The following is a 26,655-nucleotide window of genomic DNA, read 5'->3' on the forward strand; positions in this document are numbered from 1 at the left end:
AAGGAGGAAAAAAAGGGTAAATCTGTCATGTTCTGCCTCTCTGTCACGCCCTCGAACCACATTCCCACGTATTCAAACCTTCTCTCTTTGCTATTCTCAGACTTGTCCACCTGCTCCAGACTCCCACATCCACTTGCTCACCTGTTTCCATTTTCCCTCATCATATAACCCACTCATTCCCTGTCAGATTGTTGGCCATGTGCTTCTTGTCTTTGCTTTCTTGCTTCTGTAAACTGTACCTGATCAAATCTGGAACATGTAACCAGCCAGTTTTGAACCTCCGCTTTATATTTTAGAGTATATATTTCCTACCAGCCTTTGGATTAGTCTTAACAGTTTTGACTCCTGTCCGCCTGCAAGTCTAAATAGTATTATCTTCACTTTGGCAATGAATCAGCAGAGTCTCTGCAACTTTGCCCACATCGTCTGTGTTGGAGTCCAATCCTACATTTTCTGAGTCATGACAAAAGTTAAACTGATGGAAACCCACAAAGAGAACATTAAAATAACATTTCATAGCATTTCTGATTGTGTAGTAATGTGAGGGTTACAGTCTCCTTGTGGTTCCACACTGATCTGCTCCTCAGTGACTCTTAAGTCACATGCTTCATGTACGTCATCATTTATTCGCCAACTTTTTTGCAGCATTTTTGGGAAATATTTAGACTTTTTTTCCTGTGCATTTACAGGTTGTTTGAAACACACATCAATCAGCTGCTGCATCGTCATAAAATCTTGTCTTGAAGACTATTATTACCTGAATAATAAAAATCGTTCAACTGAAATAATTGGCTTCATGGTCCAGAGGAAATTAATTTAAAGTTAGTGAGCTAAAACATGCATTAACACAAGTTTGGTGCTTGAAGCTGGCTGACTCTTTGTTTGTTGTTTCCAGTCCAGCAGGGATATTGCTCTGCGGTCGATCCTCAATTCTGAGTTCCCCGCTGAGAACCACAAAGAGAAAAGAGAAATCACCCTGAGGGACTGACAAGGTTTCACACTATTACCGGCTCCTCAACCTCTGATGGTGATGACCTGCAACCGGAGTGAATTATCCCTCACAAAGAAATCCCAACCCCACACATACAAAACACACAAACTGAAACAAAATCCCCCCCAAAAAATCCCACAGGACCTGCTGAGATGTGACTTTTTGCTCCCACGCCTGCTGCTGCAGACAGAGCCGTCCTTATGAAACCCCCGCCGTGGTTTCAAACTCAACATGTTCTGCTGTTGTCACCTCTGCCTTGTTCCTTTCAAAGAGCCGGGAGCCGACGTTTCTGCTTCCCCAGCTTGTGAAAAAACTCAACACAAGGAAAGGCTGCGACTGTGACATTATTCCTCAGTACCTGACACCAATTAGACTTAGCCGGCTCTGCACCATGACTCAATCTGTGAAAAGACACCCCTTTCTTCTTCCTCTTCAAAGCAGTCTTTAAGAAGCCCGCACGTTAGAGAAATAAGCTCAAGTTTCAGGGAGAATAAATCATTTAAGTGATTATGATACCGACACCCCAGCAGATCACACATTCATGTAACTTTCAAATCGGCTGGAAATCCGAAAAAAATGCCAGGAACGTTTATTATTTTTATATCCTGCAGTGTCTGACAATGTAACGGAAATGTTAAAGGAATAATATAAACTTAAATATTATTATAAGCTTTTTTTGCTTCCATGCACACGTTTTGTTAGAGCACATTTATATCAAAATAAAAGACCTGAAGTCACGAACACGAGAGCTAAAACGACCAGCTGATTCATTAAATGACACAAATTTAGGTAATTTTTTTTATCAAAAAGCCAAAAAGTTTCCCAACAGCCTCTATCATACGTGAAGACTGACTACTTTAATGTGACAGCAAGTTTAATATCTTTGGGCCTTGGATTGAAAGAATACAAGATGTTGGTTGTTTCACAATTTTTGATGTTTTGTAGACCAATGAGAAAGTAATTGTTAGCTGCAGCCCTGTAATTTTTTTTTATCAACAATAAAGAAAGAATAAATACTTGAATTTATGAATATGAAGCAAGAATTGAATGTATTAGAGCTAGTACATGTGACTCAAAGTGTAGAACACAGCAACCTTCTGACTTTTTGTAAATGATCCGACTTCATTCTCTGTTTTCTGTTTGAGTTGTTAGTGAAACCACATAATTGGAAACCACTGGATCTGAAACAGCTGTGTTTTCATTGTGTAACAGTGAAGGTTAACTATGGGTCATTCTTTCAAGTCTTCTCAAGTTTTGTTGATGTGGTGGTTCCAGAGAGGGGAACTGCAGGAGAACCGAGTGCAGAGTATCGATCGTCTCACACATGAAGGGATTCGATCAGCTCGGCCGTCTCTCGGGGAGGTTAATTCTGGGTGACTGACTGCTGCAGACTGTTAATCATGTGACACAACCTACTGTAGCCTGCACTTTGGCTGCTGTCAGTTTAGAGGAACAAAAAACAAACCAAAGTGGAAGACCTTTTTTAGCTCCCTATGTGTGTTTCTGTGGTCTGAGTTGGAGATAATTTAACCTGGAACAAGAGCCAACTGTTGGAATTATTTGTTGAATAACAACGTCCGACTCTTTTATACACAGCCCAAACCGCATGAAACAAAACTGCACTCGAGCACTTTTTTAACTCGTTGAACTTTTGTCTCACTTATGCAAAACAAAGAAAGAACCATGGAGTTCAACTCTGAGCCCACAGACGAGAAAAAGATTCACCAAGAAAGAAAATGTGAGTCAGTGAAAATGGGAAAACCAAAAGATAATTATCAAACATTTTAGTTTTTCATGCTCCTGCAAGATATGATTGGAAAGTAAATGTCGCAAAGGATTCTTGTGAAATGTTAATTCAAAGATGGAAATGAAGAAAAAACTCTCAATTTCAACATATTCATAAGCATTTTTATATGATGTTTGAGAGTGAAGGTTAATTGTGTAACAAGATACTGGCACAGTGTGAAGTAGTGCTTGCAAATCACCTTTGTCAAATAGTCCCCAGGACAATGAAACTGAAGCAGCTAAATGGACTTCAGCCATCGGTTTTTCTGTTATTTACGTCTGTGATATGTCAAAATGTCTCCCGTGATAAAGGCCTATTATTATGTCTCATTCATCACATAATGCCAGAGAGTGAATGCAGAACTGCTGCAACAACAATACAGACTAACAAATATTGGCTGAATCCAAAGTGTTCATCACACAATCTCCACCACCTGTGCATCAGACATTTAATCAACCGGGCAATCACATACACCTGTGTTTGATTGCAGAGAATTATTATCTTCAGAAGTACAAAAAAGGAAATGATTCATGTTCCCTTCTTTTTTTACTTTTTCCTTGAACAAACTGTGCAAAAACACTGGATTTCTTCTGAAGACAGAAGAGAGACTTTCAGAGAGGCAGGGGGTAATGACATTTGGTTACAAGGATCATGAGTCCTGATTTAAGAAGAAAAGAGAACTCTGAATCAACAGAGAGGAAACATAGTGTGAAGGCTCACAGCCGTCCTTGATCAGGCCAAGTGTGCATGCTGCTTTCGAAAGCAGAGAAATGTGAGTCAGACAGAGTTTGTTGAGCAAAGATGAAGACAGACAATCTCTCTCTCTCTCTCTCTCTCTCTCTCTCACACACACACACAAAGCATTTAGTCAGTGGCTCCAGATAACACACATTACACAAAGAAGCACACACACACACACACACACACACACACACACACACACACACACACACACACACACACACACACACACACACACACACACACACACACACACACACACAAACACCTGAATCACATCACATGAGATTCACAAACTCTCAAACCAGACTTGGCTCAGCTTGATGCTTCTGTCTCTCCAAATCCTACTTGTTTACCTCGTCAGAAACTCTGCCAGATGTCAGAGGATGAAGCCAGGAACACACACACAAACACACTCACACATACACACACTCTCATGCACAGACACTCAGACACACACACACATTCAAATACCTACAATAACTCCTCTCCAAACTAGTTTCTAGACCAACAAGATCAAAGCATCCCTTATAAATCTTGGGTGTCCTCGGAAGAAAAGGCTATTTAAGAGACAAAATAAAGTTCACTAATACATTTATTTATATCTATATAAAAATGAAAAAAGATGCAGCGATCTAATACTGACCCAGTTAAATAGATCAGGTATTGGTTAAACATCACTAATCCAGATTAAACAGTTGTCTGTTATCCAGTGTTCAGCTGCAGCCCTAAACTAATATTCTTAAAGCTACAGCTGATATCTTGCCGCTCGCTGCATGTGCTTCACAATAAAAGCATTTTTCAATTTAAAGACCGAGGCCTTTTCTGTGAAATTGGATCGGGTGACAGTAACGTTCACGGTTACCAAACATTTACTCAGTATAATGTCAAATAAAAAGGATTAATTCAGACATTTCTTTGTGTTTTTTCAAACAGCTAGTTTGTAAACTTTTTTTTTTGGCTCAAAAAGTGCTTTTATTTATTTGTTTGTTTACCTTATTTTATTGTTATTTTTCATATTTCTTATATATTTTTCATACTATTGCACTGTGTTTACTGTTACGCACCTATCACCTGGCCAATTCCTTGCATGTGTAACGTACTTGGCAATAAACAGTTTCTGATTCTGATTCTGATTCATGTTTGGGATCATATTTTCACGATTGAAAGCAAGAACCAAGAAGTGAGTAAAGGTCTATTTAACCAGCATTTATAAGCAATAACATTAATATTTCTTATCCTCATGAATAGTTTATACATTTCATGGTGTAGCTTGTGTGGTAGCTAGATTGCAGCCTTTTAGCCAAAACAACAACAGCTTCATTTTCTAAGGTGAACATGTTTTGTCCAATCTGTTTTTACACATTTCTATCCACAATAATAAGTAAGAAGTTTGGTTGTATTTTAAAACATGCTTTGTGTATGAACCGTATCTCTATGAATAAAGCGGTTCTTTTCAGCTCTGTGTCTGTTTACGGTGATGGACTGCTGACTCAGCTGCAAAACAGGTCTACATTCAGATGCTTTTTTTGGAAGAAGCTCCGCTGAAAATCTATTTTCTAATTGTTCGCTCCCAGAGAACCAGAGCACCCAGCAGAGCTGAGAGAAAGCCTCAGCTGGGTGAGAAGTGCTGGTAATTATTGGCAACGTTCCATCCAAAGTATGTTTGCGAGGATAAAATTAGTGGATTGTGTTCGTTTTCAAGAGCGCTCGGTCTCCTGAGGCGGCGGGATGACAACGCTAGAGACGAGTCGGCAGTCAAACAATAGACGATAGAAAACCGAGTGTGAAGAGGGGGGTGCAGGAAAATTGGCAAAGTGCTATCTTCGCTGTGAGTTCATAACCAGGTGGTGAGCTGAAGTCAAATTAACAAAAGTAGGACTGCAGCCACAAAAAGAAACAATGCAGATGATTAGAAACTAGAATGTGTGAGGGCTGAGAGAGGAAAGAGTGGCGGATGAAGGGAAAAAATTGTAAATAGATAAATTGGAAAGTGAAAGTGAAATGCAAAACCACTTCCTCTACAATAGAAGCAGAAATGCAAAACCACTTCCTCTACAATAGAAGCAGCTATGTGAGCACCAAAGTGTCTGATAAAATGGCCTCTTGTTATCAGATAAGTCTGGTGTTTTCTAAATCTTTCTTATTGTGAACAAATCCTGTGAAACGACTAAATCCAACAATGTGCTACAATACAATACTTTGATCTGTCAATGTCTCTCAGCTCAAAGCCCAGTAGATCCTACTGATGACGTAGATCTTTGAACACCTCACAAATATAAAGTTTCATGTCTTAAAAAGAATCAGTCATTTCCTAAAACAGCTGGTAACTAATTTTTATGAAACAAGCAGGAGGAAATAGTGCGTTTGTTGTGGACTATTTTCATTGGCGGATTAATCCACATTTGGTGTTTTAGTGAGTATTTTGGAAAGCAGAAATATTCACGACATACAATACACACAAATTTCTTCTGTGTCGCTCGGCGAAACTTCTTTTTTGATATGACATTCTGTTAAAAAATGAAAGTTAATTCATCATCATGCTTAAAATAACTATGTACAGTAAGGTTAAATCACCAAACCTCTAAGTTAGGTTTAGGCAATAAAACCAAAACAACACTTCGGGACATGATGTGTCAAACACCAGTCTCGTGGTTATAAGTTATGTGTTTGTTGGACCCATCCACGTTAACGCCCACCATAAGTGTTTTTCCTCAATATTTAGTGCTACTTCATTAGCTCTGGTTGTTGTATAATCACGTGGGTGCGTTTAATTTTTGTGCCCACCACAAGAAAGGATTGACTTTCGATCAGCATTGTTTACATCTTGAGTGACATGAAAAATTGCCAAATTGGTTTTAACAAGCTGCAAGGATTAATTGAGCCAGTATTAGAAATCCTCTTTTAATCACGGCTGACTGTTTTTTCTGGGTTATTTATTTTCCTGCTTTGTCAAAAAGATGAAAATTGCTTTAATAAAAACAAGGTTTTTCCTTGTCAGATCACGACAAAGGGTGTTGACAGTTGACATGCTACATCAAACACCAGTCTATTGATTGCAAGTCCTGTGTTTTCTGGATCCATCTGCCTCCACACATGGCCAACATGAGTGGACTTTGGTGCTATTCAGTAGTTCTGACTGACTGACTATATGAATATGTGTTCCATTTGTGTGACCACCACGAAATACAGTATGATCCCTCATCGACAAAAAATAAAAACAATTCATGTCCCCGTACACAAAACTAATACATTGCATATGTGACTGTTTCACAAGGTCCCGTGGTACTGGGCGGCTAAATCAGATCCTCTTCTTCATTTCAAAGCGAGGCGGCGACTCAAGCTGTTTTAATGACTGACCAATAACTTTAGCAGATTAGCAACAAAAATTGTTTAGCCAGCTTAGCTAAAAACTATGAAACATTCATGGGTCAAACTCCAGTTGTTCTTATCGACTTCAGTAAGTCGAGTGACGTTACAGGAGCTGACATTACAGAGTCACACCAGCTGCCTGAGTTTCAGTGTGAAGACAGGAGGTCAGTGAGAACATAAAGTCTTAAAGGAGGCACAGCTAGTGAGCCAACTACGTCCTGAATACTAAATAATGCTCTCAAACTCTAAGGGCAAGATTTCCTTACATGGAGGACAGACTAAGGTTGACCATGTGTGTGATTACTTTGAGTGTGATAAGTTATAATAAGGCATTTAAACACAAATTCATACAAATATCTGTCATTAAAGGTGCAATATGTACAGGAGTCAGAGCATTAATATTGCAGCATACAACTGTTAGCTAAGATAGACTATTACCTTTTTTAGCATGTTTTCCGGGTCTAAAAATCCTACATATATATACTAATTTTGTTGGAAAAAAGGGAATTTAAATATGAAACTTCTGCCCCATTTCTTCTGTTTCCTGATCATTTCTTTCTACATCTGAAGTTAAAAATAGTTGCGTGGTAAAAGTTCCCAGCCCACTCTCTAAAGTGTTAATGTAATTGCACAAATAACAGCCCTGATGACTGTAATCAGTACACTGTCAGCCGTGGCAGCAGCCACAACAAAAACATGCTCTGTGATGTGCACTGTTATTAACGTTTCCACCCACACTGACCTCTTAATGTACACCTTCTGCAGGAAAACTAAGACTTTCCAGCTTCCTCCTCAGCTACTAAAATGTTTTTTTGTTAAACAACATGCACTGAAAAATCAAGTAAGTGATATCCATACTTATCCTCATATGTTTTCTCTTATTTGTTTCCACAACTTAGTTTCTCTCTGTCTGTGATGATGTGACAGCTCATGGTCTGTTCATTTCATTACATTACATTGTCTTAATAAAACACAAAATTGCCTGTCTCATCTAATTACATAAGTTTCCTTTGGCCTTGTTGGGGAGGAGACAATGAAGATAAAAAAAAATATCAACAGTTGAATGGAAACACAGCCTCTTTAAATCTAATCCTTCAGTTTAATAAAAAACTACCTGTTAAGCCGGTTAAAATACAGAACAGAAACCAGGTAAATATGTCCTTTTCTTCCTCTCTCATCTGTCAGCTAAAGAATCCTTCTCAGCCTGCAGCATGACGGGCGTCAGTATCGCCGGTGGTAACACCAATCACTTCAGACTTTCTCTCAAAACCTTCCTCTCTCTGGAAACCAAAACCTGTGAGACAAACAGCCTCAGCCCATGAGTCACACGTCTACACTGATCATGTGACTCTGATTCCTCACAAATCTGTCTCCAGTGTGAGTGTACCAAGTACCAGTATGTCAGAAGTCTTTTACTGTAAATGGAAGTAAAGATTTAGTTTACTAACCGAAGTTGATGATAACCAATGAAGACCAACAACCACCAACAAAGACTTCATGAAAGAAAAAAAAGTAATAGAATCCCTCCCCCTGTTATTCTTTACTTCTTAAAGGTACATTTGGGGAAATGCTGCACTGCAGTGGTGGATAGTAACTAAATACATTTACTCAAGTACTGTACTTAATTACTATTTTGAGATACTTGAGTATTTCCAAGTTATGCTGCTTTAAATTGTACTCCTACATTTTGGAAAAGATTTATCATACAAAATATTAAAAACAAATTAATTATTATTTAGTATTAAAGATTAATATTAAACTTTATTGATCCACGGAGGAAGATTTACTGTCTACCAAGCAGTATTTATGTATACAAAACTACAATTAGCGCTACGAGGTTGAATGCCTCCATAAACAAGTCATGTGGCAGTTTACACCGATGTCTGTCCAAAAGGTCATCATTTTATTTTAATTAAACGTCTGTTTAAATCTTTTCTGTTTAACTCTGAACTGTTTTACAACAGAGACAATTAAGACCGCCATGAAAACGAAGTTCCCCTGCAGCTCTGCACACACTGATACGCATAGAAAGGTAGAATAGGAGGATTTTCTCTCTATCTCATATTGTTTTTTGGATGTTACACTATTATTGACATATTGAAGATGTCTAAGTGAACTGGCAAAACAAGTTTCTTTTTACAGCACAGTTCAAGATGTTCAAAGTGACTTATGTACAATTTAACTAAAAATAAATAGAACAAACTCAAGAAAACTGAACTAAAGATGGGAGAAGAACACATTTACTTCAACACATTGTGCTAATTAGAGGCCTGTAAGTCTGAATAATAGAACAAAAAAAGCTGGAAAAGGTTCAAAAGAGTCAGATGCTGTGAGCCAAAGAGCCGTATATTAATGAGGCAAAAGCTAAACACAAAGGGAAAGATAAAAAACAGATGTGAAAGATCTTTTACTTAAGTTAAAGTAGAAATACTGCTATGTATAGGTTCTATGTTACAAGTAAAAGTCATGCATTCCAGTTCTTACTTTAGTTGCTAAATTAAACTTAAATCATATAACTGAAAGGAATATTTGGAGACATGAAATTTAAACTTAGAGTACAGAATCACATGAAACATGAAAACAGACTGATTCTGATTTTCCCTTTTTTCTTTTTCTACATTTCATGCTTCATGAATGAAACATAGCATTATTTCAGGCAGAGCGCTGAAGTCACACCCGCTGATTGGCACCAGCTGTTTTCAAATATGCTTCACAATCATGGGCTTGTTCACAGCTGTACAGATGGTTAGTTTGCTGATTTGCTGCTGCAGCTCCCTACACCACCCAAACCTCCTCCTTATTATTCTGGATTTAACTATCATTTATGTCGCTGTACCTGGGATTAGCTCCGTCGGCATAATCCTCATTGCTGTTCAGATTTTTTGTAAGCTAACAGCAGAGCTATTTCAAAGTGCATAACTATTTGCTCTAAATATTGGCTGCAGCTAATGCATCATAATCGATTAAACTTCTGTTTGTTGTCTCCATTAATCTTTTAGTATATAACAGTGTTTCACAAACCTTTTTTCTGTGGAACCACTTTGTAAAGATGACAAACTAACACAAACTAACAATTCACAACAGTCCTTATCTGTAAATTGTGAGAAGACGTTAATGCACACCAACCTTTTAGAAAATATATAGATTTGATAAATCACAAATTTGTTTTATGCATGTGTTGTTGAATACAAGCACACATGTTAAATACTTTATAAATTAGACCAAATAAATGCATTTAGGCTTTAAACAGGCCCTTGTTTTCTCTTCTCATCAGTAAAACAAATTATTACAATTATCAGAGCTTCCTTGGGTGGCCTAAAAGAGTACTGCAGATATAAATGTTGAATAAAAGATGATGAAAATCTCCTGTGGACCCACCTGTTAGTCCTGACACAGTCTTTGGGAATGACCGGTCAATAAACTGTCAGGGAATAGTGAAAAATGTCCACGGTCACATCTTTAAATGTCTTGTTTTGTCTGAACAACGGTCCAAAATCCCATGATATTCAGTTCATAATGAAATAACTAAGGGGCTTTAATTGGAGATGTTTTGGAGATTAAATAGTAAATCATCACCGTGACAGTCTTGTGAAACGACCCGTCATCCTTTCCACCTGTTGACCTTAACTTTGAGCTCGTTCATTCATAGAACTCACAACTTTACAAGAGTTTGCAACGGATGTTCCTCTTAATGCAATTTAACGAAATTCCGATCAAAACGATTCTGAAAATCATTAGTAAAGAGCGCCAAAGGCACACAATCCTATCTTTTTTAATGTTTTTTTGCAATGAGATAAAGGAACTTCCCCTCAAAGGCAGAGACACTTTGGTTCCATAAAAAGAAATGGAAAGAAATAAAGTGTGTGAGATCTGTTCACTGAATATTAATGAGTGGCTGGTTGCTGTTTTAAAAGCAGTGTTTTAATAAAGAAGCTCCTTCTTTAGCTGCTTTGCTCCTTGTCTTCCTTCTTTAGAGGCTCTGCAGCAGTAAGCGTAGTGCTTCATCTGTTAGGCTGAGCTCATATATCAAGTTAAGCAACTATGAGCTTCAAGAAATCTAACGTTACATTATGAAACCAGTCGTAAGCAATTCACACTTTAGAAGAGCGTGAATATATAAGCAGCAATTACTTCCAAGGCTCTGCACTAATTAACTCATTAATCAGGACCAATTAAAAAGGAAACATATAAACAGTGTGACCTAAGTTTGTAGGCAAAGGAGCCACAACTGCACTATTAATCACCAATAATAAAACACAAATTGCATTCATTTATGCACAAAGAGAATTAAAGACGGAAAGTGTAGAGGAAGAAGAGATGCAGAGGTCAAGTCACTGAAAGAAATGATTGTTTAGCAGCAGCTTTACAGGCTTTTTCTCAATTATAATTAAATGAATAACAGCAGCAGCAGCGGTAATTATAGTAATAAAGTCAATATTTATTAGAGCCGAAGAGAAGTGAACCCAAGGAGGAGGTAAGGGAAAGTTGTTTTAGGTAACTAAAGTCAATGCAGTCGACTGCTCCAGAAGCAAAAACGAAAAACAAAAACACATGAGTGGGCAGCAGAGACCAATATAACTACGTGATTAGTGAATTCCTAGTGAATGAAATGGCAAGGTGAAACTGTGGCAATGTGAGGGCGAGTACATTCAACGCTGGTCTGAACACTAAAGCTGCTCAAGGCATGAAAAAATAACACATGAACTGGAGGTGCATAAATACACCCTGTATAATCAACATGTCTGCATATTATTATTATTATCACCCTGCAGACATTTAAACACACTTGAACTAGTTGTCTAGAGTGTCGTACATGTGAAGAAGAAGCTGACGGCCGTGTTCAGTGGACTTGGATTGAAAAGTGAGTGTCTTCCTCCGAGAGTGAACCAAATGTGCTCGATCCAAAATTACAGCGTGCCAAAGCAGCGTGTCATCATAAGCCCTAATTATTCAACATTAATTACATGCTGCTCTCAGGAGTAGGTAGGAAAGTTTCCATGAGTGAACATCTTCAACAAATCTTCAACAAATAGCCAGGAATGAGAAAGTCCGTCATTCTTCTTTCGCTTCAGATCAACGGGACAGTTGCCATTTTTAGAAGTATACATTTTATGCATTAGGAATGGTAATCTTGCTGATATGTTTTCAGGAAAATTTTATTTACTTTCACTATATTTTAATGGAGAGAGAATTCTCAAAGCCTGGAAGAATAAAACCAAAACTTTTTGCATAGAAAGATACCATCAGAGGTGAGTAAGAAATTATAATCCTTTATTTTTTTCAATGATTTGGGTGAACCAAGCCTATACAGTTACATCAAACCTGGCAACCCCAACACAGGATACTGCAGGTCAATGTACTCAGAGATAATGCTCAAACGAAAGTCTAAAATAATTGGACTTCAAATTTCTTGATGAAATTTATAATTTTTTACAGTAAATTGTCACAGTTTTGGCCCCAATACTGGTATACTAAATGTATTCGAGTCAAATCATATTTTTCAATTGTCTCAACTATGATTGAACATAGTTAGTTTTAATTTCTAAGTCATGCCAAACTTTTGGCCCATCCCACACAACGACCTGAAGAGTTTTTGATTCTCACAATTACACAGGAATTATATGAAGGGTTTTTGAATGCTGATTCTAATTTTCTTTATTCAAATTCTGCTTTTTTCCAGCAAAAATAGGAACAAATTTCAATTTAGTAGTATCCATCCTGGAAGTAGGGAGAAGGTTTGGAAACAGCATTTGCCTTAAATCCTCTTATAGTGAGGTAAGATTTACTGAAAATGTAGCTAAAAAAAAAAATATATATTTAGGGGCAAATCTAAACTTTCATGATGTTGCTGAAATGACTGAGTATAAGACATTTTCTAACGACGTATTCTTTTTTCCAAAAGATAGACAAAAAATGATATTATCTATGCATCTACATGATTTAAGCAAATTATGTTTGCGTAGAAGATTTTGTATTCATCGTGTACCAAATGTCAGAGTAAAGTTCACACAACGGGCAGAATTTATATTCTGACGATAGGTTTAATTCCTTGGTTTAAATCTTTACAAATTCCACAGTTTTTTGTCAACTTTCTGTCTTTATGCATCATGCAAAACAAAATCAAACAAGTTCTGTTTTTTATCATACTAAACCTTGTTTTGCCTTGGTAACAGTCAGTAAAAATGTCAACAAAACACCTTCCTCTATGTCACTGAAATGGCCCACAAATCTGTTGTCCTCCTTCCAACATATTTAAACACAGTGTCTTATATAAGATGTTAGTTATTGTATTGCTTCAAAACGACTCTGCAGCCTGCACTCATCTCTCGATCTCTTCTGCCTCTGGTGTTTTCATCTGCCAACCCGCCTGTTACTTCTGCCCCCGTCCACGCTCTTATTTTGACATTTCCCTTCCACATATTGACCTTTTGCCCTTCTGTCTCACATCTGGCCAGCAGATCCCGATAATGGCTCTGCCCTTCTGTTTGCATCTGTTTTGTTTTGTTCCGTCTGGTCATGCGAGAGAAGAGAAAGGCTGATGATTTGAACGGCTGCCTGCCTGATGCTGCAGCTCTTTTTTTTTTTTTTTTTTTTTTTTTTTGTTTAGGCCGCTTTTGTGCTTCGCTCTGCAGCTCAGAGACACACAAAAAGACAAAATCTCCTCTATCTCATGCAGTGGCGCACAAATGGATGAGCACAACACTGGCTATTTTCCACTTGGGATGCTCTATCTCACTTTCTGTCCACATCCCTTCCTCTTCCTTTCTTCTATCGAGCGAGGGATTAGAGGTTATTTTTGCTCGGGGCGACTGCCTCATCAAGGCGGCCACGAAACCGGCGTCTGAGGACTTTTCTTCTGTTATATAAGACTCGTTACACCCGCCCTACTTCTCAGAGTAAAAAGTGAGCTCAGATTATTAAAGCCTAAACTGTGTCCAGAACCTTTCAGAGGGCTTTAGCTCTAATGGAAACGGCCTCCAGAGCAACGTTACGCAGAATTTCCTCAGCCATGTTTGATCTATTTAACCTTTTTCTGTCTCTGTCGTTTGTTTGTTTGTTGGCATTTTGTTCTCTGTTGTTGATTCAACAGTCCAACAATCGTGTCATCACTTTATCTATAATTGCCCTTCTGGTAGGAGGTCAAGTGAGGGCGATGTCAATGGCGTATGCACCCTGGAGTGCACAATTTAAACCTCTGGAGGTTTGCAAAAACAAAAGGGTTAAGGTTGATCTTTAAAGGGGTTGAATTCAGAATTCAGAACATTAATGGACAAAATATATAGTGGAGTAACGTCTACCTGAGAAGAAAATGAAGTCGCTCTCCTTTGTGTGTGTTTTAATCATATAACAAAATAATAAAATAGAAATAAAAAAATAAAAAATAAATACACATACAGTATATAAATTTGTGCAATATATTTTTGAGGATCCAGTTTGTGGAGTTGTGTAAATTATGTTTGTTTGTTAGTCGACAGGTTCAATACAGTATGAACAGAACAGGCCACAATGGCTAAACAAAGAAAAAAGCACAAACTGCTTAAGTAGAAAAAAAAAGACGTCACAGATTTGCTGTGTTTGGCTTCTTATGAGATTGTTTCTGAATAACTTCATTAGCACATGATTTGAAGGCAGCGCTTCTTTTAAGGAGACATCTTGCTCATTTTTTAGGTCTGTACTTTTGGTTTCTACTATACAACAAATTTTATATGTTTTAAGGTTAAAGAAACTCTTTATTTTTCTCGTAATGTCTGTTTGAATACATCTGTATTCAACCTCCATTTAAGTGCTTTTTTCACATATACTGCAACAAAGAACCTTTTAAACATTCCACGCACTCAATTTATTGTGTAGTTGTGACATCACAACCGTACGGAAACCTGACGGCTCGTTTAAAGACTTAGTGTAGTCCTTCATGGATATAGCGTTTTTGATACTTTCAAAGCATTTATATAGCACTTAGACTGTCTTTTTTTATCAAAAAGACATGAAAATCTCACTTTCCAGTGTGATTGCAGGGAAGAAACCGAGTAAATCTCATCCTGCAGCTGCCCGCCCAAAGAAAGACGTCAAAAGCTGAAAGCTTTGAGACACAAGTGCTTGTCCTCTGTCCTTCATATTGTAAACTCTCTGAAAACGAAAGCCACTCACAATGGTGAAAAGGGAGAATAGAGAAAAATCAATATGACTCATTTCTGTTCCTCTAAAGAGCAGAGGTGGGCCTGACACAGGAACAGAGATCAGCGCTGGCAAACTGGGTGACTCGGCAAGCTTCCATTAAGCTCAGACTGGAATACTCTGTTCCCATAGGTCCTCTGCTTTTCACTGTTGCCTATAGTGACCAAAGGACCAAAAGGCTGAGAGAGACTTTACCACGAGAGCCATTGATTCCCGAGCAACTGAATTACAAAAGCCCTGTCCTGAGTGGAAAGAGAGGGGGTTAGAGTGGAGGTTGTTCTATGCTAAATACAAACTATTTGAGTGTGTGACAAGGTTTGCAAGTGCACATCAAACAAATGCACTTATGTCCAGCTCCCTTAAAACCACTTAAGGTGTTTTTTTTCTCCCTTAAGATATGCTGTTGTGTAATGCAAAATGACATTAGATTGAAGCTCGCTGAAAAACAAGATATAAATGTAGTGATCTGCTAATTTCACAGCTTCAGCAGGAATCTGATAGCACACACAGTGAATGGGATATCAGAATTAAGACTAAGAATAATTAAGAATATGTTAATTCATTTTAAAGGATTAAGAAAAAACCTATCAACACATCTTGATTACAGCTGGAGAAATCAAAGAGCAGAGCCTCCTCAAACTGCCAAGGTGAGACAGGTACAGATGCAGTAACAAGTACTGATACAACAATATGGTTCATGTACGTCTTACAAATGCTGCAGAAATGCACAAAAACAAAAGTTCTGGCTTGTTTTGCTCCCGTAAAGTCACTTTACAGACATTTTTATTTATTTACCGCAGCTGCTTTTTGCATCTGTAGTTGAGGTGTTTTTTGTTGTAATAGTATAAATACAATGAAAAAAAAAAGAAACTTATTTGATTTGACTAACTTATATTAACTTTAGATAAATGTTGGAGTAAATGTACATTGGAAGCATGTTAGGAAGAGATCTTTAATGTCGAGTATGGACAGGAGGAATGATTACAGCAAACAAACTCTGTTCCAGTGTTTACTGACACAGTGTTTTGAGACAGACTTGAAAAATTGTGATCTGGTCCTTTAAGAAACAAAGTTTTATAATGAAAAGTCCTGATTATGTCACAAATCTCTATGGCAATTAGCACCTTTTCACTGTTTTTATCATGGTACAGTGCAAAATAGAACAAAAGGGATTCCAAACCAATGCACATGAGGGTTTTGGAGGAGTTATATTTCAGCTGACCTTCCAACACAATGAATAAAGAACAGCATCGCCACCATATCTATTTGTAAGTTCCCTGTTTACTGTCAAATTTTGCCAATTAGCTAAAGTCTCTCTCTAAAGGATTCTGCCAGTTCTGTGGTTCCTCAACTTTCCACACTGCAGTAAATTTAACTTGACTGATTTAGATTTTTTTTTGCCTCGGAAGAAGCTCAGCCAGTGACAAATGTTGACATTTGCTAATAACAAATGTGATAAACTGCAAAAATCTGCTTGGAGTCTAAATCGACTGTAGGCTGACTTGAGTCACAGTCTAACAAACTGCAGAGTGCCTTCACCTTAAAATGAACAATTGTGTTTCAAAGTGCCATCGCTCCCTTCGGGGAAAATAAATGTGTCTCTTGAATATCTCCCAAGAAATCACCAAAATATGAAGGAGCCATCTGCTAAAGGGAGCCGATCACGATATATGTCTTTGTTTTATATGGAAGAAAATTCAAAAAGAAGCTCTCAACTGTACATCTTTAACTATCCTGGGTGCAAATTCTAGTCAAGTGAAACCCCTAAGTTATTCAAGCTCTTTAAACCAGTGAGGAGACTATCAGGAGGATTGTGTAAGGTAAAGGAAAGCACATCAGTCTGTCATGTTTATTTTGACAGCTCATCCTCGGGGAATGCATCATAAAAATAAGAGCAGGATGGAAAGAAGCAAACCCAAACTACACAGTATGAAATGGCCTTTTATATTTTCATGTATATTACAGTTTTTCTCAGTTGTTAACACACAAAAAGCGAAAATTCGGCACAATTTGCACAACCTTCACTTCAGGTACCAATCGCTCGACCCAATTTGGCACTACTTCACACTCCCTTATCTGCATTAGACTCTGACTTTCCTTCTTTACACTCTGATGTCAATTACACATCACCTTGTTGTCAAAACACTACACACAATGTTCAGTTGTTGCACACACTTCTCAAGTAAAATCTCAAAGCATCAACCTACAACACACAAATATTCAAATCTCTAAACATTCAGGTCTGTTGAGCAATTTGCAATCAGGACTGCAGCATAAAAGTGCCTTGAGCCTCTGTTTTGTTTGGTGAACAATGGAGAACTTTGAAGAGATCGACAACCAGAGAAGGAGAGGGGTAAGAGTGAGAGGAGGAGGAGGAGGAGGAGGAGGAGGAGAAAGAAGAAGGAGAACGGTCATCTCTAATGAGATTCGGGCCACTGTGGTAGACCATGTGCTCAACCATGGTTTGAGCATGAGGGAGGCTGGCCAGAGGGTCCAACCAAATCTCAGCCGCTTCACAGTTGCTGCCATCATTAGAACCTTCAGGATGGAGAACAGGTACGAAATCTATTTGCCTTGTGTGCTGTAATACTGCATATCAATAGAATACAGTGTGCTCACAGTATTTGTATTTTGCAGGACTGAAAGAGAACCACACCGTGAAGGAAGAACACACTTTCACAGCCCAACAGGAGACTGAAATTGTAAATATGGTTCGTGAGAACAACGCTATCACACTCCGACAAATACAAACTAGGATCCTGGCTGACCATGCTACATTCAGGAACGTCCAGACCGTCAGGCCGGTTTACAGTACTGTACTGTTCTCTGTGTGTACCGAAATAAAACTTTTTTTGCTGCATATTTGTGTGCTGTTTTATGTTTGACTATGAAAGAAGTAGGCCTACACTGAGACATTTTACAAAAGGAGAAATGGCTCATTCTCCAGAGTCGTTGTCATTCATATGGTGTGTTCCATTTCTATGATTGTGTTTTCAATTTTGCACTTCAGTGTGCAGCAAATGCTTAGTTGTGTGTACTCAATGAATGGTATGTGTGTGTCATTTGAAAATATGGCTGTGTGTACCAAATGAAAACACGAGTTCCATTTTGTGAACAGTTAAGAGATTTGATGGCAAAGAGTCATCTTGCAAAGGGAGTGTCAGGTTTAGCATTTTGTGTGTGAGGTTTTCAGTTTTGTGTGTGCAGTTTTGAGAAAGCCGTTATTGTTTTGAGAAACGTGTGTTAACAATTGTGAAAAACTGTAAAGGAATCAACCTCTTTGTCCAATGTGTCCACACAGCCTCAATGGTTAGGCTAATCCCAAATTTCCCAAGACAATTGAAATGTTTGTTTTAGTCAAATAGATAGAACTTGATCTCCTAAATCCTCACTGGGCCACCTGACAGGATAAACACGTCAGCCAAAACAGTATTTGGCGGGTAAACAGATAAGTATTTGACATGCTCAATATGCCACTTTATATCAGATACATAACTGTACTCCATCACTGGGGAACATAACTGTGACGCATGAAGAGAATAATCCTGACAACGACGCTCTTAATGTGTCCCAAAGTGAGATTCAGAGAGTGATGACAAATTATGGAAGATGGAAGATTTCTGTGGTTGTTGTTAGAAAAGAAAATTATTTTTAATGTAGGACTATTTCTAATTAGCTTCTGGCAAAACCAAGAATAAGAGGCCGTTCCCATGTCGCGTCTAAAACGCTTGGCAAACGGCAGTTGTGCCGCTTTCATCTTTTTATCCAAGGTGCTTTGGGGGTTGCGCAACTGTTGCGCCTGCCGTTACTAAGCAACCCAAATCTGCGTGCTAGGATGATGTTGAAGTTGCTGTCATTTAGCATTAGGTCTGAAAAAAAGGCTCCTGGGAATGCCTGTGCACCACGTCACAAGCATTCACAATAACAATGCTAACATGCTGATGTTTAGCAGGTATAGTGTTCACCATCTTAGCACGTTAGCGTGGCTACATTTGCTGATTAGCATTAAACACAAAGTACAGCTGAGGATGATGGGAATGTCATTAGTTCTGCAGGTATTCGGTCATTAACCAAAGTATTGAACACATTTTAAGTTTGACCTGATGATGCATTTTGCTAAATTAAGTCAGAGGATCTCAGAAGATATGAGGAACTATTGTCTGAGAATCATGAATTCCTGTACCAAATATTGTTCCAATCCACGTAAAAAGGTATTGAGATATTTCAGCAGATGGTTGTTGAGATATTACAGTCTGGACAGAGAGACCAAATTGTTGTTCTCCTAATAGAACATTTTATTCTTGGGCCCAAAGGCCTCAGTGTCACATCTTTTCATGAGCTGACAAGGCACTTAGCCTGTTTCTGTCAGCAGGTATTCTCCTAACAACTAGTCTGGGCTGGACATGCCTCGTGTTGTTTCTTTGAAACTATGACTTACTATGAGAGTGCAGCTCTCTACAGAAGTAGGTATTCAAAAACCTTAACTCCTACTGCTCTGTAAGACGTACATACTGTGTTTTGATTCAGAGTGCACAACAGCATGTTATTTTCATGGAAAATGTAGAGTAAAAGTACCGAAAATATCCTGTTTATTTCCCCTCATGTACAACCAAACAGTCTGGAGGTTCAAATGTAAAGTACAGCACGTCATGGACAAAAGCAGTCAAGATGCAACAGCTGGCAAGTTGCAGATCCAGTAAGAAAATGAGATCAAATTGTTGCTTTTCTGGAGAATTGAGGTGCATCGATGCTTGAATCAGGACAGTGTTTTTGTTTTTTTAAAGAAGAGCAAAGAAAGACATTGAAGATGTTTTCACTCTTCTTTCGACTGGCTTCGGTATAAGTTTGATTGATGGTTCATCTATCAAAGTCCCTAATTCTTTCTAATTCTTTAGTGCTACATTGACCTAATTTGCAGTTGCTTCTACCTTATTTATCGTATCTATACTAAATTGTCACGTGTCGTCTCCTCTAGTCTAATATATGATGGCAATACTGAAATGACCACCTGCGATTTCACCTGTTATTTCATGCATGAGTGCCCTTGACCTCATTAATGACCCCATTAATGACCTAATCTTCACAGCCATGACATCAACCACAAACCAATCACTGACCTCTTTAATTACAATTCACCTCCTCATCTCTGGATTTTTACCCCCATAATCTTCTTTTTGACATGAATAATAACCTCTCCCATGGCAACCAACTCACACTGTGTTATTATCCTCCGTGCCCTTTCACCCTGAAACAATGCTGTGTTTGCCTTCTAAGTCACTAAATGAATGTGAATCACATCGGCTGAGTGGCAACATGAGAAAATAACTGCGGCGTGTGTTTGTGTTTGGCGTCGGCGTGGCTAATGACTACTTTTGTCTTCTCATTAAAGAGCGGGGAAGGCGAGTAATAAGCACCGGGGGTCGTTCTTTTGGAAGCGCTTCTTCCTTTTGACTAATTTACCGCCGCTTGTTCTCATGCAAATGAATTTGCTACTTAGGGCTTAAAGCTCCTTGTGTGAGCAGCAGCTTGTGACATTTCCAGAGACGCAGAGGGGAGCTCGGGGAGGCAGAGGGGAGCGGATCAGCTGGAAATGGGCAATAGTGAAGGACAGTGGAAGGTGTGTGTGTGTGTGTGTGTGTGTGTGTGTGTGTGTGTGTGTGTGTGTGTGTGTGTGTGTGTGTGTGTGTGTGTGTGTGTGTGTGTGTGAGAGAGAAAATGAAGGCAAGCAGAGAGGAAACATTCAGCTTCCTAAAGGCTGACCATGGGAAGCATTAATCAGCTTCCACCTGAACCACCAGCAGAGTGACAGCAGTGCTCAGATAGAGAGGAGAGGAGAGCTGCAGGTTCTTAAGTTATTGTTCCAGACTAGAGTCCTACTTTAAAGATTTATTTAAGCCATGCTGGTATCGGGGCTTTAAGGATGGCAATGTCACCCTAATGGTCCGTCCACCTCTTTGGAACTATTGGATGGATTGCCATGAAATGTTTGCACACACTATTAATCCTCAGTTTTCTTCTTGCACTGACATTTGTGGTGAAGATGAAATATCTTTCCAACTGTTACATGGATTGCAATCTAATTTGCAGCAGATATTGAAATTATGACAAATTTTCACACGTTGATTGGCCCCAAATATTACATTATTCTAATTTTTTTACAGATTTTGCAGGCTTGTCTTTCAGAGAGGTCTTGTGTCAAAATCTGAACTCAAGACCTGAGCCTAAAAGTTCATTCTGGACCTCAGGAAAAGTAATAATCTCAACTAAATGTCAACTAACTAGCTTGAATCATTTATGACCGCCTGTTGTCACATGATGAAACCAAATCCTAAAAAATATTTTGCTGACCATTTCACTTTACATTTTGCTCACATGGTGCATTATCCTCGATAAAGTTTGATCAAATTATCACAAACTGACCCACTTAGTGTTATTCCAGCAGAAGTCTGCTGTGTGCACTGCATGTAAAGGGAACTAGGACCCACCACCTACCACACAGGGTGGTAGGTGGTGGGTTGGGGGGTCAACATGGGCCCAACAGCAAGGTTTCTGCTCACTTCCGTCTTTTCTTGCTGCCTCTTTCAATCCACTTTACATGCATGCATTTTCTTTTTGCAATCTCCTATGGCCCCTTTCATTCATCCCTGTAAATTCACAGATTTTGCAGCTTTCTGCGTGCATTGAAGCAGCACTCAAAATAAATACATCACTGTCAACAACAACAACAACACTGAACACCGCCATCGCTGCTGTCCTCCATCTGCCCACCAGAGTCACGCATGTCACAGCAGACATGAGAGTGAAAACAAAGCATTAAAAGAAAAATGTCAGATTTCTTGTTATTTCTTTTTTTTCATGCTGTTATTTAATTAATATTTGGTCCACTTTCTTCTACAGAGCGAGTGAAGCCTTGAACATGCAGGCAGGTGCAGTTTTGTTTTGTCAGATACCAACTCACACACTTGGAGGGGGAAATGACTGTGTGCCTGTTGGACTCGAGTCAGCAACACACCAAATGTCAACTTAAGGAAGCCCAATATCAGTGTCACTCAAAGCCTACCGTAAAGAATGGTCACCATGGAGACCGGCATGACCAGGATGCCTAGGAGCATGTCAGCGACGGCCAGAGACATCAAGAAATAGTTGGTGGCATTCTGCAGCTTCTTCTCCAGGGAGACGGCCAGGATCACCAGGATGTTGCCCATGACCGTGACGGCGATAACGACTAAGATCAAAAGTGCCGCCCAGTTCTTCTCCACCGCCATCTCTTGTGGAGGACAATGAGACCGGTATATCCTGCCGCCCTCCTCGCCATTAACCCCTCCGACGTTACGGTGAGACCAGTCCCCTATCTGTACGTCAACGCCATTCCCGTGACACCCCGAGTTCGTCACGTTATTGATTCGCAAGGTGCTTTCCTCGAATCCACGTGGAGACCAGGTGTTGGACTCCAGAGCGGTTGCAGCTCTGACTGTGTTGGAGATCAACTCTGACACGTTACCATGCAGGTTCATGGTGTCGGCTCGGTAACGGCGTCACAGCCAGAGACAGAAATGCCTCAGGACTGCTGCCTGGAAAATGGGTCAGAGTGGAGAAAGATAGAGGAAAGTCTTGTCATCCTTTACTCACTCTCCAATTCCTTTCCCCATGTGAAAGCCCTAAATATAACAACCATACATCACTTGAGTAATGGATTGTACTTCGATAAGTGCTGTCACTTATTTACTCCATCATCTCAGAGGTAACTCTAAAGCCTCAGAGCGTCTGTCAAAGGATCAACAGATGATGATCTTCTCCACAACGGCAAACAAAAATAGCCGCTTAATTCAGCATAACAAAAAGCGCAGCTGTTCAAGCTCAAAGGACAATGCTGAACGGATAGAAAATGAAATTGTTTGATTAATACCGTGACTGTGCTCAGCCCGTCCCACAGTCCTGGAAAAACCAACAGGAAGAAGTGTTCCAGAAATATTCCAAACCAAATGTTGGATGGGTTGGATTTTGACTCACATGATTTCAGTCATTTTTTTTTTTAAATCTCTTCTCATCTTCCGATTATAGAATCCATTTGAAGCTGGAGCAATGGGGGACACAGTTGCAGGTTTCCCATCCTTGAAGTCTGGGCTTGTCAAAGCTGCACTCATGATAAAAACATCAGGCCCATCTGAAATCTTGGATCTTATAAATCTGAATTTCATCTCCTCCATGTCTCTGTCTCTTTTTCAAGCACAGATGAAGCTTTGCCCTTTAGTCTTTGATTTTCATGATACAAACATCCAAGAACGTAAGGAAAAAAATCATTTTCATCCTTAAAAGACTGAATTAAACTGTAACTTATTTCAGTTTGAAGCTGTCTCAAGAGGTATCCTTTGCCAAGGTGGGTGTTTTCTCCACTACATACCTGCACAGATGTAATTACTGCGTGTGTGTGGGTTCCTGAATGTGTTTGGAAATCCTCTAGTGTCCTTGCAGTCTTGTCTCAACTCATCCCTGCACCTGTGAGAGTGCGTCGGCGGTCGACAGAGATTGATGATGAACATGATGATATTTGACGTATGTGTGTGTTACCCGAAAGACACCTCGCTAACTTTCTCCTCTCTCTTGTCTCTTCACACACAGTCAGTTCGGCAAGAAGAAAGTCCTGACTAACAGGAAACATATCCCTGTTTTACAAAACCCAGAAATCTTAAGTATTTTAATTTTAACCCTCAGTTGAGAATGTCAGTCCCTCTCCAAATCCTCCACAAAAAAACGCAGATCTTGTTCAGTATTCCTTCAGCTCCAAAAATCTTCAGGTTCTTCAAACCTTCTTCTTTCCCTTAAAGGATATTTCCACATCTCTTTCCCAAAGGAGAACAAATTGAAGAAGAAAGAAGTCTCTTCAGCAGGCAGAAGAGGTTTCTTGCAGATTTTCAGGATTCCAGAGAGAGTCGGTAAGTTGCTGAGTCGTCTTCAGTGATGATCAGGAGCTGAATGATTTTCTGCTTTCACTCTCCTCGCGCTGCTTCTCACATTCAGCCCCTCACTCTCTCGGCAGCTCTCTCACTGTGCTCTCTCTCTCTTTACCCAAGGTCTCTCTCTCTCCCTTGTACCGTATTGACTCTCTCTCTCTCTCTCTCTCTCTCTCCCTCTCTTAAGCGTCTCTAATTCTCTCTCACATGCATTGCATCCTTTTTCTCTCTTTTTGCTGAATCTGTAAGTCCTGTTCTCTCTGGTTCTTTCCACTCAAATGCACTCTCTGAACCTCCCTTTATTTCTCTCTGCCTCTCTAGTCAAGTATCCATCAAAGCGCGGTGCACATTTTAAACAAATTTCCAGACAATCTGCAAATCAAACGATAATTAATTAAAGAGCTCCGTCATCTCTCATCACTGTCCTCTCATTAGTAGGGTTTCTATGGAGCTTTTTTCCTGTCCTCATTCAAGAGCGTGGTCTTTAAATTGGAAAGCATGACTCATTGATCTCATTTCAGATTTTGTGATGCTTTCCCCTCAAAACCTTGTCCTCACACTGTAACAGCCTTTGCGTGCACTTGGATTTTTGCTCAAACTGTTTGCTTGCACTAAGATATTTTATTGCTTGCACAGATTTCCTGCACTCCAGCTTCAGCTCTTCTCCTCAAACTTGTGCGGCTTCCGTGCTCATGATACATCTGCTGTCAGATTTCTCCACTGCTCTCTGATTTATCATGATCCCTGCCTTGTTGCCATTGTGTTCGCTTTACTTCTTACAGGGTCCTACACGGGCGGTTACTCTCTAACCTCTCCGTCAACAGCATTATTATGTACTTCTCTTTGATTTCCTAACACATTTTGGAATAAAATGAAAGGATACCAGTAGTAGCATGCTGCTGCAGTAATAAACCACAAAAAATGGCTCGTGTTGCATTGACTGTCATCACTCCTAACCAACATACAGGTTAAAGAGTGACAGTCCATCAGGGGCGCTCTAGTAAATGGAATGCCCCCGCAAGAGGGCAAGGATTGTTTCATTGGTCAAAACTATACCTGCCATTCCATAGGTTGGAGAAGTTTGACAACGCTTAACATCCAAGAGCAGAGGAGAGCTCAGGAAATATGTGCAGGCTACAAAATATCTGCTTGCAATCATAGTTTGAGCAGAATCAGAGCAAATCAAAGTGCAATAGCGTTTATTTAGAGTGCTAGGATAGGGTTTTTAGGGAAAGCATGTTCTCACATTGAAAAAAACATGCTCTTGAATAAAGATAGGAAAAAGCTTCATTGGATCCAACTCCAGCTCAAATCTTGACCGAATGTTCAGGAAAAGAAAATGCAAATTTCAGCTTCTTTCCATTCACTACTCTTAGGGTGACTACGTCATTACTCCTCTGTTGTAGGACAGCAGATATGACTTTTGTGGGGCATGGGCACAAGAGAAGTTGTAAATATTTATTTAATACTAGATGAAATGCTTATTTGCTGTGGTGTTGGATGTTAAGCTGCTTTAAATCATGGGCGTAGAGCAACGTCATGGTTGAAAGATTACATTACAGTCATTTAGCAGACGCTTTTATCCAAAGCGACTTACAATCAGTAGTATATTACATATCATTCACCCATTCACACACTGATGACAGGGCTACCATGCAAGGTGCCACCATCAGACTCTAACTAACATTCATGCAACATCCAGTCCACACCGATGGCAAGCCTTCGGGAGCAACTTGGGGTTAAGTGTCTTGCCCAAGGACACATCGACTGCCAAAGCCGGGTATCGAACCACCGACGCTTCAGAACAGCTGCTGAAATAAAAAGCTGTCATCACACAGAATCTGTTCAATGAAGCAAAAACACTTCTCTTCCTCTGACTCACACACACTTAGTGGGTCTGTTCTCTGTACACTCTGTTAATTTGGCAGTGTCTTTTTATGTATTTTGAAAGAGAAGAACAGGGTAATCCTTGTTTTTGTCTTCCAAAGGAAGGAGGTATTCTTGTACTGCTGATTCATGTAATCTGTGTATGATTTATATTGCCTTTGTGTCTGTTTTTTATCTTGAAGGGCATAGGCAACATTTTACTTTTTTTTCCCTAATAAGTAAAGTGTATAACTCAACAACAACAAAAATATATCTTATCTTATCTTGGTATAGTTTTTGAATTATGTATACACACTGTTCATGTTTTACTAATTGAAATAACAATAATAAAAGTAATGTATATTCTATATTATTTAAGTTAGGTTTTATATCAAGGCCTTTTTCAAGATACATTAATTTTGAGCTTTATTCCACTAGTAGTAGGAAATGTCACAAAAAACCTTTAATGCCAAAAAGTAGTATTTATTTTATGAATAACAACATATCAAGATGCATTGTCTAAAAACAAGTAACTATTTTTCACTTAAATGCTACTTGTTAGGTGGTTGTGTCTTAGTTAAGTGTACTCTTCTTGTAGTATTTGAAAATATATACTTGTTATACGTGGTGTGTTTTTGCAGTGCACATATGTAGACTGGTTTGCAGACACTTAAACAAATCTTGACATGAATCCTGAAATAGCTTTTCCTGATGAATTAAGATGTTTCAGTTTAAAACTACATCAGGGACATTAAGTGTCCAGTGTGACTCAG

General features: G+C 39.1%; 1 protein-coding gene across 1 annotated transcript in view; it reads right to left on the reverse strand.

The window, feature by feature from the left end:
* LOC129104980 (5-hydroxytryptamine receptor 2A-like) overlaps positions 1-22,579 on the reverse strand; it is a 44,925-nt gene extending 22,346 nt beyond the window's left edge. Inside the window, exon 1 of the mRNA XM_054615842.1 lies at positions 22,126-22,579. Within this exon, the coding sequence (XP_054471817.1) occupies positions 22,126-22,579 (454 nt within the window). The remainder of the gene's footprint in view (positions 1-22,125) is intronic.
* Positions 22,580-26,655: the final 4,076 nt, after the last annotated feature.

Source organism: Anoplopoma fimbria, chromosome 16, assembly GCF_027596085.1.
Source record: "Anoplopoma fimbria isolate UVic2021 breed Golden Eagle Sablefish chromosome 16, Afim_UVic_2022, whole genome shotgun sequence".
Lineage (NCBI taxonomy): Eukaryota > Metazoa > Chordata > Actinopteri > Perciformes > Anoplopomatidae > Anoplopoma > Anoplopoma fimbria.